Source organism: Trachypithecus francoisi, unplaced genomic scaffold (assembly GCF_009764315.1).
Source record: "Trachypithecus francoisi isolate TF-2019V2 unplaced genomic scaffold, Tfra_2.0 Lachesis_group16, whole genome shotgun sequence".
NCBI lineage: Eukaryota > Metazoa > Chordata > Mammalia > Primates > Cercopithecidae > Trachypithecus > Trachypithecus francoisi.
This window is the reverse complement of record NW_022681461.1, coordinates 29,287,671-29,301,687: the sequence shown is the minus strand read 5'-3', so window position 1 is coordinate 29,301,687 and position 14,017 is coordinate 29,287,671. Positions and strand designations below refer to the sequence as shown.

The 14,017-nt window shown below is 41.7% G+C and overlaps 1 protein-coding gene across 2 annotated transcripts in view; it reads left to right on the top strand.

The window, feature by feature from the left end:
- The window catches only part of PGM5 (phosphoglucomutase 5), a 178,761-nt gene that overhangs the window by 150,208 nt on the left and 14,536 nt on the right, over window positions 1-14,017 (top strand). For both annotated transcript variants that reach the window (XM_033237162.1, XM_033237161.1), the window contains exon 11: window positions 4,591-4,725. In XM_033237162.1, coding sequence (XP_033093053.1) covers window positions 4,591-4,725 — 135 coding nt within the window. The remainder of the gene's footprint in view (window positions 1-4,590; window positions 4,726-14,017) is intronic.

Sequence of the window (14,017 nt, the reverse complement as noted above, 5' to 3'; positions counted from 1 at the left end):
CTGAGACTGCCTCAGGGGGACTGCAGTGGTGCTCACTTTAGTTGTCAAACATGCAGTGACATTCATTCAACAAGTGTTTATGAAGGGTCTACTGTGTGCCAGGCATTGTCCTAAGCTATGTGGATAAAATGGCGATGAATGAGGTATATAGGCTCTGTCCTCCCAGAGCTTGTTAGCTAATGAAGAGCCCAAAGTCATAACTCAGCAAGTCCAAAATTTAAGGGTTAACACTGCAGTGGAAACTTGTTTTATTCATTTTCACTTGTTTTGTCAAGACTTGTGGTGGCAAAAACACACATAATGAAGTTGTTAGAATATAAATAAGAAACATAAATCAAGACTAGGGAGTATATAAGTAAGAGGAGAGTCAAGAACAGAAGAAGAAAAATTTATAGTCGGCCGGGCGCGGTGGCTCAAGCCTGTAATCCCAGCACTTTGGGAGGCCGAGACGGGCGGATCACGAGGTCAGGAGCTCGAGACCATCCTGGCTAACACGGTGAAACCCCGTCTCTACTAAAAATACAAAAAAACTAGCTGGGCGAGGTGGCGGGCGCCTGTAGTCCCAGCTACTCCGGAGGCTGAGGCAGGAGAATGGCGTAAACCCGGGAGGCGGAGCTTGCAGTGAGCTGAGATCCGGCCACTGCACTCCAGACCGGGCGACAGAGCAAGACTCCGTCTCAAAAAAAAAAAAAAAAAAAAGAAAAATTTATAGTCATGCAAGTCATAAGGATCCACTTGGGCTGAACCTCAAATTTGGCATTAAGTATCCTGGCAGCCATATCGAAGAGGGAAATGTGGTTAGTTACAGAGTTCTTATTGTCAGAAAGAAAAAGAATACAAGTTCCTTAGGGAAGGAAAGGCTTTCCTAATACTTGGCTCTTGAAGAAATGTCTCAGGCAGAGCTTCATACAGCCTCTAACAATATTTCTGCTAGTGACTACAAAAGTGGATTTTATAAGATATAGCTTGTAGCATCCTGCAATGAAAGTGAGAACATAAAACTAAAGTGCAATTTAATAAATTCATTTATGTTAGGAGTAGGTGGTGAGAGGTAAGTTGATTTGAGCCAAATACAGGTTCAGATGAACCTATGACTAGAAGCTAGAACACCAGGGAATGGAGGGATTTTATATCCTTATAACAATCTTCATAAACATAATTTCTCTCTACTGAGATTTTGATAATTCAAATGGTTATATTTTCTATTTTCTGGTGCAGGGATAAAGGGCAAGTATTCTATGTTGTGAATAATGTAATGCCTTATACCAGGGGTCAGCAAACATTTTCTGTAAAGGGCTAGGTAGTAAATATTTTATACCTTGGGGAGTAGATGATCTCTGCCACAACTATTCATCTCTGCCGCTGTAGCACAAAAGCAGCCATAGACAAGATATAAATGAATGGACATGACTGTGCCCCAATACAACTTGATTCATAAAAGCAGGTGGCAGATCAACTTCTTACCTACAGTCTACATAGTGCCAACCCCTGGTATAACCTAAAAAATAAATGTGATTTTGGTATTCTTTCATTGGAATTCAGGAAGAATTGGAAACTTTGCAAGTCTTGGTCAGTGGTAACTTTGTCTTCACAGTTTAAATGCTATTGTGCGATGACACATGATGGAAAGAACATGGCTCGTGTTTGGGTTGCAAATTCATTAAGTTCATTGAAAGAACATGCAGATCCCAAAGCAATCCAATACAGCTATTCACACATAAAAGGGGCCCTCAGCCGACACGGTGCTGGTATTGTTGCAGCACAGAACTAGGCTGGCTCTAAAGAAACCCTTCCATTCCCTGTGGAGAAGAAGAATTATGATGTTCCTCACCTGGAATGGTCTTGAAAAGCAACAAGGATTCTCAGTTAACATCTCATGGTTGGTTTCCTAGGAAAGAGGGAAGATGCTGGACCATTTCCAGTGGCTGATGCATGCTATTCACATCTTCATCACCTTTCCAAGTGAGAAATCTATTCCAGGCTACCAGACAGAAGTTCTAATAATCTTCTAGGTGTGTAGCGTGTAGTACAGTCAAAGACATTATAATTAACCACAGGGGAAAACATTATTTCATTTTTGAAAGGCTTAGTTATGAGCAGACAACACATGTTTATAGTCTGTTATGACCTGAATTCTTAAATTTCCCCCTCACTGGTCAAAAATGAATCTGAGAGGTTAATTGTTTAATGGGAGGTATTTTAAAGGATTGAGTCCAGGGACTCATCAGAAGAAGTAGCCCCAAGTGACTTGGAATCTGCAACAGGTGGGTTAGGACCTCATCCTTAGATATTACTTTAACCAATTTATGGGTAAGCCATAGTTCTGAGCAAAGTCATGTACTCACATGCCCCATGTGTAGTGACAATGGGAATGTGGGCTTAAACATAAGTAACAGCTTCAAAAGAGTTTGTAAAAACAAGGCCATGAATATTAACGTAATTGTGAGATCTTTGGGGCTTTCTTGTCAGTTTGAACATAATTTGAAATACAGGGATTTGTAAACAGTCAGTAATTGCTTCATTTGTTCCATCTGGAATTTTGTAACTATTCACCTCTCCAGCAGCATAAGGTGGTTAAGAAGACAGTTTCTGTTCATTGTAATAAACTACTGCAGGCTTAAGGAGGGCAATTACTGTGTCTTTATATTCATATACCCAGGATTTAGTGCAGTACCTAATCCATAAGGGCCGCTCTAAAATGTTTGCCCAATGAATAAATCCTGGTTAATAATATCCTGTTTGCAAAGCCAGTATTACAGAGTGATTGGTTGCCAATAGGGGAGATAGCTCCCTTTGGTTACACAAATTGTGGCAGACATTGAACCACTCCAAAAGAAACTAAAGCTTTTTATTTGGGAATTTAAAATATTTATTTGGGAAACTTAAAAGCAGAAAGCCACTCAGATGGAACCATAGTGTCCCCCAGCAGATACCACCAGATGGGGGTGGGGGTAAACAATTGCAGTCACATATGCAGCAGATATATATATTTTTTTACTAATGGCTTATTCTTAAACAGGACTTGAGGCCAGAGAAATTTCAAGGATAAATTGCTTTGGGAGAATGCATGATATCAATGTCTCCTGAGACATCTAAGTTTTCCAAAATAACAAGTCACCAGATATATTATTTTGTTCCCTCCTCTTCCTTCCCCGGCCCCTGCCAATATGCTTATTAACAAGAGTTACCTTATCAGTTGTCTTAGGAGAACACATTTCCTTCAACAGAAGTCACAGTATGATCTTATGGTCATAATTTTACAATATCCCTGCCTCTACTGAGAAGAGATATATAGCGAATGGAGCTGTGCTGAACCAATGAGGAATTGATCCTAGGCAGCACTAGTAGGTGTGGCCACAGCTCTGACCCCACCCCACTCTGGTGGTCAGGCCAAAGAAAAAGTCAGGTAGGAAGTGTGAAAGGAAATTCAGTCTTGCAACCCCCAAACTCATTAAGCCAAAGGGAAAATTCAAGCTGGGAACTGGGTCACGCAAACCTGCCTCCCCCTTTTGGTTCCTAAATAAGATGGCTACAAGATGAAAAGCTACGTGCCTCCCCCATGTTTTGCCCACAAGGGAATTCCTGGTGAGCTACTAGATCTTTACTCTAAAGGTGTTTCTATTAAAATTTCACCATGGCAATGCAAATTGATACTTTATAGGTGCGGCCACCCCTGGCCTGCCAGACATAAATGCACATGTGATTGTTCCCCTGGCCCAGTTTTGTCTGTTATGTAAAATGCAGATTCCCTGCAATTTTCTTCTGCCTCCTTTGTCCGTGTCATCTTATGTTAAAAAAAAAAAAAATGCAGCTTCAATGAGCCAGACAAAGGCATGAATGACTATTTTTCCCTACCCACCTCTTACATGAAAATTGTGTACTTCTCAATATCCTGCCCTTTCCCCTTTAAATTTGGAGCCCTCAAAATCATCTTCGGAGAAAGGCATGGACCTGTCTCCCAGGTGTGCATCCTTAACTTTGGCAAATACACCTCCTAAAATAATTGAGACTTGTCATTTTTCTTGATTGACGGAAGAAAGGACAGAGACAAAAGGATGGCAGTGTACTTGGCAACTTTCAGAGCCTAGCTGAGGCTCCAGCCCTGGGCACTTCACTGGAGGGTTCCCTTGCCAGCAGAGGAACCTGCAGCCTAACCTCATGCCGGGGTAACTTTAATATGGGCAATCCATCTTACTGTAATAGACAAATTGGCTCCTTTCATGCATCCACAGATTTACAAGGGACAAACTTTGGCCCTGAGAATATTTATTGAATATCATTTCATCTTTGTGACTTCCACTTCTTTCTGATTCCCATATCACCAGCCCAAGAGAACTCAAGTATATCTGTTCACAGCTTTGCTCCTCTTTTCCCACATGAACCACAAAGCAATGGAAGTAGAATAAAGAGACAAATGGGTAACTCTAAGTAGGTTCATCGCATGCCCTGTGTCCAGAGCCAATACATAAATAGTCTTGATTCTGATTGTGTTGAGGTATAAAAACATTCTGATTTCTATGACAGGTATTAATGATTATTATTTATGTATTCATTTGCTCACTGCTCCATTCTGGATGTTCTCGGTCTCAGGGCCTGAGGATTATTTTCTCGGATGCATCACGGCTCATCTTCCGGCTCAGTTCCTCCAGTGGTGTGCGGGCCACCCTCAGACTGTATGCAGAGAGCTACGAGAGGGACCCCAGCGGCCATGACCAGGAGCCACAGGTACAGAAACAGTTGTGCTCCCAGCAGTGTGTCTCGCAGCTCATGGAAAATTTAGCTCCATGGGGCTTTAATGGGGCTATTTTACCTTCTGGAAAGGTACGTGATAATTTCAGCTGGAGGACAAGCTCCGTGCAACTCCAAGCAAGTTTAATTCATTCATTATAGTGTTTGAAACAGAAAAATTGCTCTCTCTCATCGATTTGTAATCCGTTTAGACCAGCATGTCCCAAACAACTGTCCTCTCTTGACTGTTCAGTGGTTTGTTAATTGGGTAAAGAAAAGGCACCTTTTTATAGACAAGGAAATTTAGCGTTAGAGTCAAACTGGTGAAACTCTCAGAGCCTTGACTATGCTCATGTAAATTCTGAATCTCCAGATATTTGGACCATGACCTTGAGGTGCCAATACAGATGGGATTTGTCTCTGAGAGTGCTATATTGTCCACTCTGAGAGGAGAGGATATAGGTGGCTTTTTAAGTTAAGGAAGGACATTAACAAGGCTCAGCTAGATTGTGTTTGGCAAAATCTCCTCATGTTTTCAACAATAAGGTAAATTAAGAACTGGGAAAAATCATAAATAACACAACCATAAGCCTCTCCACTCCCATATGCATTAACGCTCCAGGCAACATTAGTTAATACCAGAAACAACCCACTCTAATGTTGGGTACTTCAAGCTATACAGCTGGCTGCTCCTGCCTTCTTGGTCTTCAATCTAGGTTTCGAAGCAAGGTCCTTGATGAGATGATTTTTTGAGATGAAAACATTTGTTCTACCTGCCATACTTCCTTTATGGAAAAGTAGAGAAACAGAGAAATACTCACTGCTACTGATGTTAAAGGTGCTCAGAATTTCTAGCTATAATTTGCCCTGATGGAGTAAGATACCTGGGAGGGTTTTCTTTCTTTGTCAGTAGTTTAGTGTTTTGTTTTTGTTTTGTTTGTTGTTTGTTGTTTGTTGTTGTGTTTTTTTTTTTTCATGGTCAGTTTCTTTGGAGGGTCTCAAAGAACTTGGTAACAATGGGTGCTAAGATCCTTACACCTGACCCTGCAGCCAGGAGATCTGCCTGGAGTAAAATCATCCTAGATGGGACAGGAGAGGCTGGAGGGGGCTGAGAACTGTTCTCAGGGTTAACCAGGAGCATGAGTGGGTAAAGCACGTGGCCAGCATGAAGCCCTTGGCTCTTCCTCTCAGGATCATAGCCTTTCCATGCAGGGGATGGGCCAAACTCTGCCAAAATAATTTGTTAGTGAGTACATTTCGCCCAAGATAGTACCAAATCATGCAAGAATTTGAAGCTTACCCTATCTTTCCGAATAAAACACTATTCTACATCTCATGTTGGGGAAGGAGATTAAAGCAGGGGCCTAAAAGTCCAGAGCTACGTACAGGGTGAGGAATGATATTCCTGGCCTCACCAACTCTGACTCACTCTGACTCCGGGCTATTTTTTCCTCAACATTCTTTTCCCTATTTGCACAGGGTAAGTGGTTGTGATATTTGCTTATTTGTATTTACCTTCCACGCTGGACTGAGATCAGGCCATTAGACAAGTGTCACAACAATCCTATACACACATGAGTCTCTCCCTGAGGCAGTCCACAAAAGCAGTGCTTTTGATCCTCCAACCCACCCCGCCCCCGCCCCGCCCCAAGGTTTCCTTTGAAGCTGAAAACCTCCATCAGCCTACTCTTAGAAGGTCGTGTGAGTAAAGGAAACATAAGTCATGCTGGTTTTGGTCCCCATGACTGCACATTTCTCATCCTGTTGGTGGAAAGAATTTGCCACTTTGAGGGGTTGGTGAATCCCTTCACTGACGTTCCTGTTGCAATTGCTGATTTGCCCTCCCTTCTCAGAAACAAGAGTTATCCTAGACCTGGCTAGACGGGCCCCCGAGGATGTAGCACATGATCTAACTAAAAGTTTTACATTAAAATAGAACTCCTTGTTAAAATACCATACATCATTCACTCACCAACTTAAGCCCTATTGCATAATACATTTGAGTCAGGATATATCATAAAGACTTTAAAAGAAATGTAACCACCTAAGGGAAAGCAAGAAGATTCTCTCCGCAGGCCAACCTGTCTTAATTACTGCTGAACTCTACCTAAGCCTTTAAGTTGGAGCATTTTGGAGGCTCCTTATAAGGTTGCTTTCCAGGACCACCTGCTTCTGCCTTCCAAAAAGCCTTTGATTAACTGTGAACAGAGATCAAAGTAAGATGTACTCCTGAAGCTGCTAGTGTTATTCCTGATCAGGGCCTGACTGGAAAGACCTGCTTGTGTTGCTTTCTCAGCTACAGAAAGAACCCCTTCCACCTTCTCTAATCTGCAAAGATTCCATTGTGAATCTTGTTCCAATTCAACAGGGAGTTTTTAATGTTTTACCCACGCTAACTCAATAGCCATCTACACTCAAATTATTTTGCAAGAGAACAGAGAGTTCCCTTCAACTGGCTTATTAGCATCTGGCTATTTTACTTTGCCCATGGATAGTTTCTTTTCCAGACATTTTGAACACATGTGAACAGAGCATATTTTAAACATTTACACTGATTGCCTTGCAGACGTACTCGTAACAATCCTAGTGATGCAATTAGGAAAACTTGTGATATAATCTATATGCATTTAGACCATACTCTCACATGTAGATTTTCCATTTGCATCCTTTTGTAGAACAGTGATTATGCTATTTGTTTTAAGTTAATGTCAAATAATTTCTTATCTACATCAAAAATATTGTTTTAAAATTCTATCCATGTGTGCCTATGAATTGGTGGTAAGGAGAGGACGGGCCGGGGAGGGCCCTGATGAAATGAGCAGGTGCTTGCCCTGATCCCACTGTGTGTCCCTGGTAAATCAGGAAGGAAAGCTTCCAAAGGCTTGTTGCTGGAAGACTACCTAGTTTTTAAAATACAAGTTTATTTTAATTTTACCACAAATCAGTAGGCCTTCAGTGAACCCTCAAACCAGCTGGTAATCATTTGGAAAAAGGAATGAGCCAAAAGCGTTTAAAATCACAGGTAACCAGAAACAGTACAATTGTTTCCATTTTATTTCCCATCCAATTTATTAGCAGGGCTGGTAAATTAGCTTCTCATTGACCTTCTTCCCTTGTCCTTTTCAGCCTGTGGGTGGAGTAGTTAAGGAACAATAGAAGATCCAAAAGGAAAAGGAAGGAGAAGTTTTGTTAAGGGCTAGGAAAATCACAGACTGATAATCAGCCTGTGGCTAATCAACCCTTGGCTTTAGTATTTTCACTGCAGAATATAGTCACATCCCATCTCACCCCAGTCCTCGGGAGGGGCCTGATTTTCCCCCAGTCATCCTGAAAATTGAGGAATTTAAATATTTTTTGTTTTTGTTTTATTGAGACAGAGTCTCACTCTGGCACCCAGGTTGGAGTGCAGTGGCATGATCTCAGCTCACTGTAACCTCCACCTCTTGGATTCAAGGGATTCTCCTGCCTCAGCCTCCTGAGTAGCCGGGACTACAGATGCTGGCCACCATCCCCGGCTTGTTTTGAATTTTTAGTAGGGATGGGGTTTCCCATGTTGGCCAGGCTGGTCTCAAACACTTGACCTCAAGTGATCCACCCGCCTCGGCCTCCCAAAGTGCTGGGATTACAGGTGTGAACCACCACACCCGGCTTTAAGTATGTATTTTTGATAAGTTGTACCTAGAAGGCTTTAACGAGTAATACCTAAGCACCAGGTCCCTCATGTTTATTCACCTGTCAAATCGAAGGTCATCTGTCATTTTGTTCTACCTGTTCTTAATAAGACTTCGTAATCCAGAAATAAAGTACACAGCCATTTTGTTTTACATAGGGAGAATATATGATTTGTAATCTAAACCAGAATACAGATGCTCCTAGATTTACAACAGAGTTACACCTCAATAAACCCATCATAAGTTGAAAACGCATTGAATACACCTCGCCTCCGGAACATCAGAGCTTAGCTCAGCCTACCTTGAACAAAAACTCAGAACACTTACATTAACCTATGGTTGGGGAAAATCATCTAACACAAACCCCATTTTATAATAAAGTGCTGAATATCTCATGAAATGGATTGAATCCTATACTGAAAGTGAAAAAATCGTCGTATAGGGACTCACAGTACGGTTTCTACTGAATGTGTATTGCTTTCACACCATCATAAGATTGAAAAATCATTAAGTAGAACCAGCAAAAGTTGGGGATCTGTACTTTTGTGAGTGAAAGATAATAACTATAATTATGTTTAGATTGTCCCCAATAAACCAGGAGACATGATTACTCTAGCTACCAGCCTGCATCCTCTCTTAGAACCGCATATCTCTGTGGAGATGGCTTTCTAAGAACACTAGCAATGAAACTTGAAAGAGGGAACATACAGAAATGAGAAGAGTCAGCTCAGTGATTCTCAGCCCAGGCTGCACATCAGAACCACTCGGGCAGCTTGGTGAAAGTACCTATGCTTTGGCCCCAGTCCTAGAGATTCTACTTTGTTTTGAGGTGGGACCTGTAGATTTTTAAAAGTTTCCCGGATGATATTAATTAGACAAGTGCATCTCAAACTTTAGTTACCGGTCAGTCACCTTGGGAATGTGTTAAAATGTAGAGTCTGACTCAGGTATGAGGGGGGCCAGAGATTTTGCATTTCTAACAAGCTCCCAGGCAATACACTGCTGCTGGTCCAGGAGCCACTCGTTGAATAGCAAAGAGCTAAGTGAACTGTGAAGTGCTAGCAGCAGGACCTTGAATTCTTTAAAACTGTAGAATGAACGGCACCTGTTTTTAATACCGTTCCACACATTGATCTCTGTCTCCTGGACTTCTATTTATGTTGCTTATTGGATTCCACTTGAATGTCTTACAGACATCACCAACTTGACATGTGCAACAGTGAATTCCCACCAGCCTCCTGTGCACGCCTCCAAAACAAACTCCAGCATCCTGCTTATTTCATTCTTCTCCATCTCAGTAAATGGCAGTTCCATTCTTCCAAATGGTTAGGCCAAAAAACCCTAGGATTCAGCCTTGACTTCTTCTTTCCTCTCTTTCATGCCTCAGTCCTTCTCATTCAAGAGTAAATCCTATCAATGTGACCTTCAAAACACACCCAGAATCTGACCCCATCTTACCACCTCCACCATTTCCACCCAGGGCCAAGCGCTGTTCTCTCTAGCGCGGTACATAGTCTCCTAACTGGTCTCCTTCCCTCCACACTTGCCCATTCTCTACCCACCCTGTTCTCAGCATAGCAATCAGAGTGATTCTCCTGAAACATGTTAGAACACCTCATAGCTCTGCTAAAATCCTCCCCTCCACCTCATTCAGAGAAGAGCCCAAACCCTTACCATGATCTTGAATGACATACTGGAAATGACCCCCTTCTCCCTCTGACCTCATTTGCTATCTCTTTTTCCCGCTTCTCTCTCCACTCCACCTGCTGTTTGGTGAACATGATGAGAACGCTCTGCCTTGTGTTATTTATGATGGCTGTTCCCTCTGCCTGAAATGCTTTTCCTTCCGACATCTGCATGGCTTATCTCCTTACTTCTCGGTAACGGTGTCCCTGGCCACCTGATATAAAATAGCCCTCACATGCAGGTACTTCTTACCTCCCTACCCTGCTTTGCTTTCTCTATGGCATTTATCCTCATCATATATATATATTTCCACCCAGTTGAATGGAAGCACCAGGAGGCTGGAACTTTGTCAGATTAGTTCCCTGTATCCCCAGTGCACCTGGTACGTGGTAAATGCCCAATGTAGTTTTGCCAAATTATTGCAATATTGACCATTAATTACTTCGGAATATCTCAGCCCAATTATATCACACAAGAAGCTGAAATATTCTGTATTCAGGATGAATGTTGGTGCTATCATCGGGTTTCCTCCTATGACTGAGGTTTTGAATAAAATAAATGCCATTTTTAAGGTCCCTACAATATGCAGGCTCCATTCTAGATACATCCTTTATCTTATTCATCGTTCCAGTGGCCCCATGGCAGAATTATCCTGCTTTTGCAGGAAAGGAAACTGAGTCAGGGAGCAATTCAGATTCATGGAGTGGGTAGTTTCTGGATTGGAGGTTCAAACTAAGTCTTTCTTATAACAAAATCCATGTTGCCCATGTTAATGTTGAAGGCCCAGAAGAGAATTTCTTTTTACTTGTACTTGAGTCCAAGGCTACCTCTGGAGCCTCAGTTCAGTGTTATTGAGAGGCTTTTTCCTCATATCAATCAATTCTATGATTCTCTGACACCAACTGGGTGCAACAATTCTATTCAAGTCAGTTCTGATATTATCTGGATTTAGCCCAGACCCCACAAGGTTAAGGGCTCACTTTCACAAGATTGCTTCTAGTAGGAATGCCAGCTGCAAATAGGGTGCACAGGCTACCCACATTTTTGCCTTGCCAACTACAAATTTAGGGTTTTCTACAACCCCCCCTTCAGATTTAACAATTCACTAGAATGACCCACTGACCTCAGGAAAGTGCTTCGCTTGGCATTACTGGTTCAGTATAAAGGCTAGAACCCAGGACAGCCAAATGGAAGAAATGTATAGGACCAGGTGTGGAGAAGGAGTGTGGAGCTTCCATGGCCTCTCTGAGTAAGACACCCTCCAGCACCTTGATGTGTTCACCAGCCTGGAAGCTCTTCAAACCCTGTTGAAGGGTTCTTATGGAGGTTTCACTAGGTAATTACGGTTGATTAAATCATTGACCCTTGGTGGTTGAATTTGGTCTCCAGCCCTGCTCCCCTCCCTGTAGGGGTGGGGCTGAACGTGACAGCCACCTGTTTGGTTCCTCTGGCAGCCAGCCCTCCATTTGAAACTATGTTGGGGCCCACCAAGAGTCCCTCATTAGCATAAAGTCTGCTGTGGCTGAAATAACAAAGGACACTCCTATCATTCAGGAAGTTCCAAAGTTTAGGAGCTCTGTGCCAGAAATTGAGGACAAACACCAAATGTATTTGTTATTCCACACTGTTAAGAGAAATTCAGCCTAAAGCCGACTCCTTACATAATTTAAGTTCGGCCTAAAGGTTTTTCCATACATAGTGAACTATGACATAACTGGATGTGTAAACAGACTGAACAGACTGTAACCTACTCTTGTGACAAGTAGCTGAGTCCCAGCCAATCACAGCAGCTGAGTTTCAGCCAATTATAGGCAGCCACTTTTTCAAAATGTGTTCAAATAAGGCGAAAACTGAGCTGTAACCAATCCAGCTGTTTCTGGACCTCACTTCTGCTTTCTGTACTTCACTTTTCTCTTTCTGTTCATAAATGTTATCTGACCTCGTGGCAGCTCCAAGTTGCTCTGAACCTATCTGGTTCTGAAGGCTGCCTGATTCAAGAATCGTTCTTTGCTCAGTTAAACTCTTAAATTTAATTTGTTTAAGGTTTTTCCTTTAACAACAGTTATAAAAGTGAATAGTGCCTTAAAAACAACCAGTTTTCTGTACTAATTTTGAATTAGCAATGAATAGGATTTAGAAACATTGTGAAAATAATATTCTAAATAAATATTGGATATCTTTTCTAGTTCATAAGGGATCTAGAGTGAGTAGTCAAAAACTTGGGGAATAAAGTAGAAATAAATATAATACACATGATGTGAAAGAGAAACAGAATGGAGTTCAGAAGTGACACAAATTCTCATTCACTTAGCCATGTACTTTCATGACAAGATAAAGACTTTTGTATATGTATATGTGTGTACATGTATGTGTGTATGAGAGCGTGATTTTGGGATCATACCAGGTATATGTGATTTAAAGAGCTAAAAGTTGTGCCTCGGTCCTGGTTTTGGGTCAACTTTGGATTACAGTTTATAGCCCCCCAAACCCTGAAAAAAAATTACATTTCCTCTCCTTACTTTCCCATATGTAGTTAAAAATGAAAACAAATTCAACTTTAAGAATAAATAAAAACGTTGTTATTTAAAAAGGAAATCTGAGCAAGGATATATTAATAGCCATATGTATGAGAGAAAACATGAGGAAATACCTCATTTTATTTTTCTCCTCAGAATTTGGTCGGTATGGCTGCACTTTGGAACTATGGGGGAGGGCAAAGTGTTGACGAGAGAGTTTAGAAGAGAAACACTTGGTGGAGAGTTGGGCTCTAACCTCTAGGACCAAGTTAAGGAGCTGGCTCTTTCCGCTTAGACGAGAGGCATGACTTGGAGGTTTTCAGGAATCTAAGGAATAATGTGAGGCGGGGAAAGAGGACCAGCTGTTCTCCATAACTAATGAATATGTAATTTGAGGAAATAAACTGAAGCTGAACTGGAAGACATTCAGGTTGACTGTTAGAACCGTTTCTCAACTGTCAAGCCTCCTGCCCAACTAGGATGGCTGGTTTGTGCTTTTCTAAGTCTCTTTGCCTGCATATATTCAAATAATTTTAAAACAGGGGAAAGAGTAGAAAGTATTGAGCAGGATAATGTCTCAAAGTAAGTGTCAGTCTTAAAATTTTAGTTCTGTAATTATAATTTTTTTTTTTAAAGAAAGAAGAAACAAGTTCTGGTCAGGTGGGTTAGATTCCCCCAGCGGCGTAGACAGGAATTTAATACGGCTGTGTTTTCATAACTGGCTCTTGGAGGGGAATTAAACTTGGAAGGATGCAAAGATGTATAGGTTTTTTTCTATTTCTGCTTAGATGAGTACTTTCTGAAGAGGCAAACAAAACACCGGGGCAAACAGTCCTTTTCCTTCCTTAGATATTGAAATCTGGACTCATACTCTGCCGTTACTGCATACTGTTTTCCCTGGAGCTGAGAACACCCCTGGGAGGGTTGGTCATCTGATGGCATGTAAAAAACTCCCTTGGTTAGGAATCTGGGAGATTTCGCCAGGGCCTAGTGTCTATTGTAGACCAGGGTTTTTTAGAGTTTTTATGACTGTAAGCCTTTTTCTTGGCCAAACATTATGGTCAGATCTCCTTTCAAGGTACTGAGTATGCAAAGCCCTGTGTATCCACACTACACACAGTCTGGGACTTGTGGGAAACTATGGACTGCCACCATGAACCACTCATGTTAATCCCACAGACACAGCCCATCTCACATGTCCCTTCATGGCAATATATACAAAAGAGGCCCTTAATTCCAAATCTTGCAAGAATATCGGCATCGCCAGCTTATCCCAAGAACCAGTGGTCTTAAGAACAGAACACTAAAGAGCCAAAAGGCATGCCTTGATCCTGGCTTTGGGTCAAGTTTGGATTACAGTTGAGAAAGACTGAACTCTTAAAAAAAAAATTGTATCTCCTCCCTACTTTGTTATAT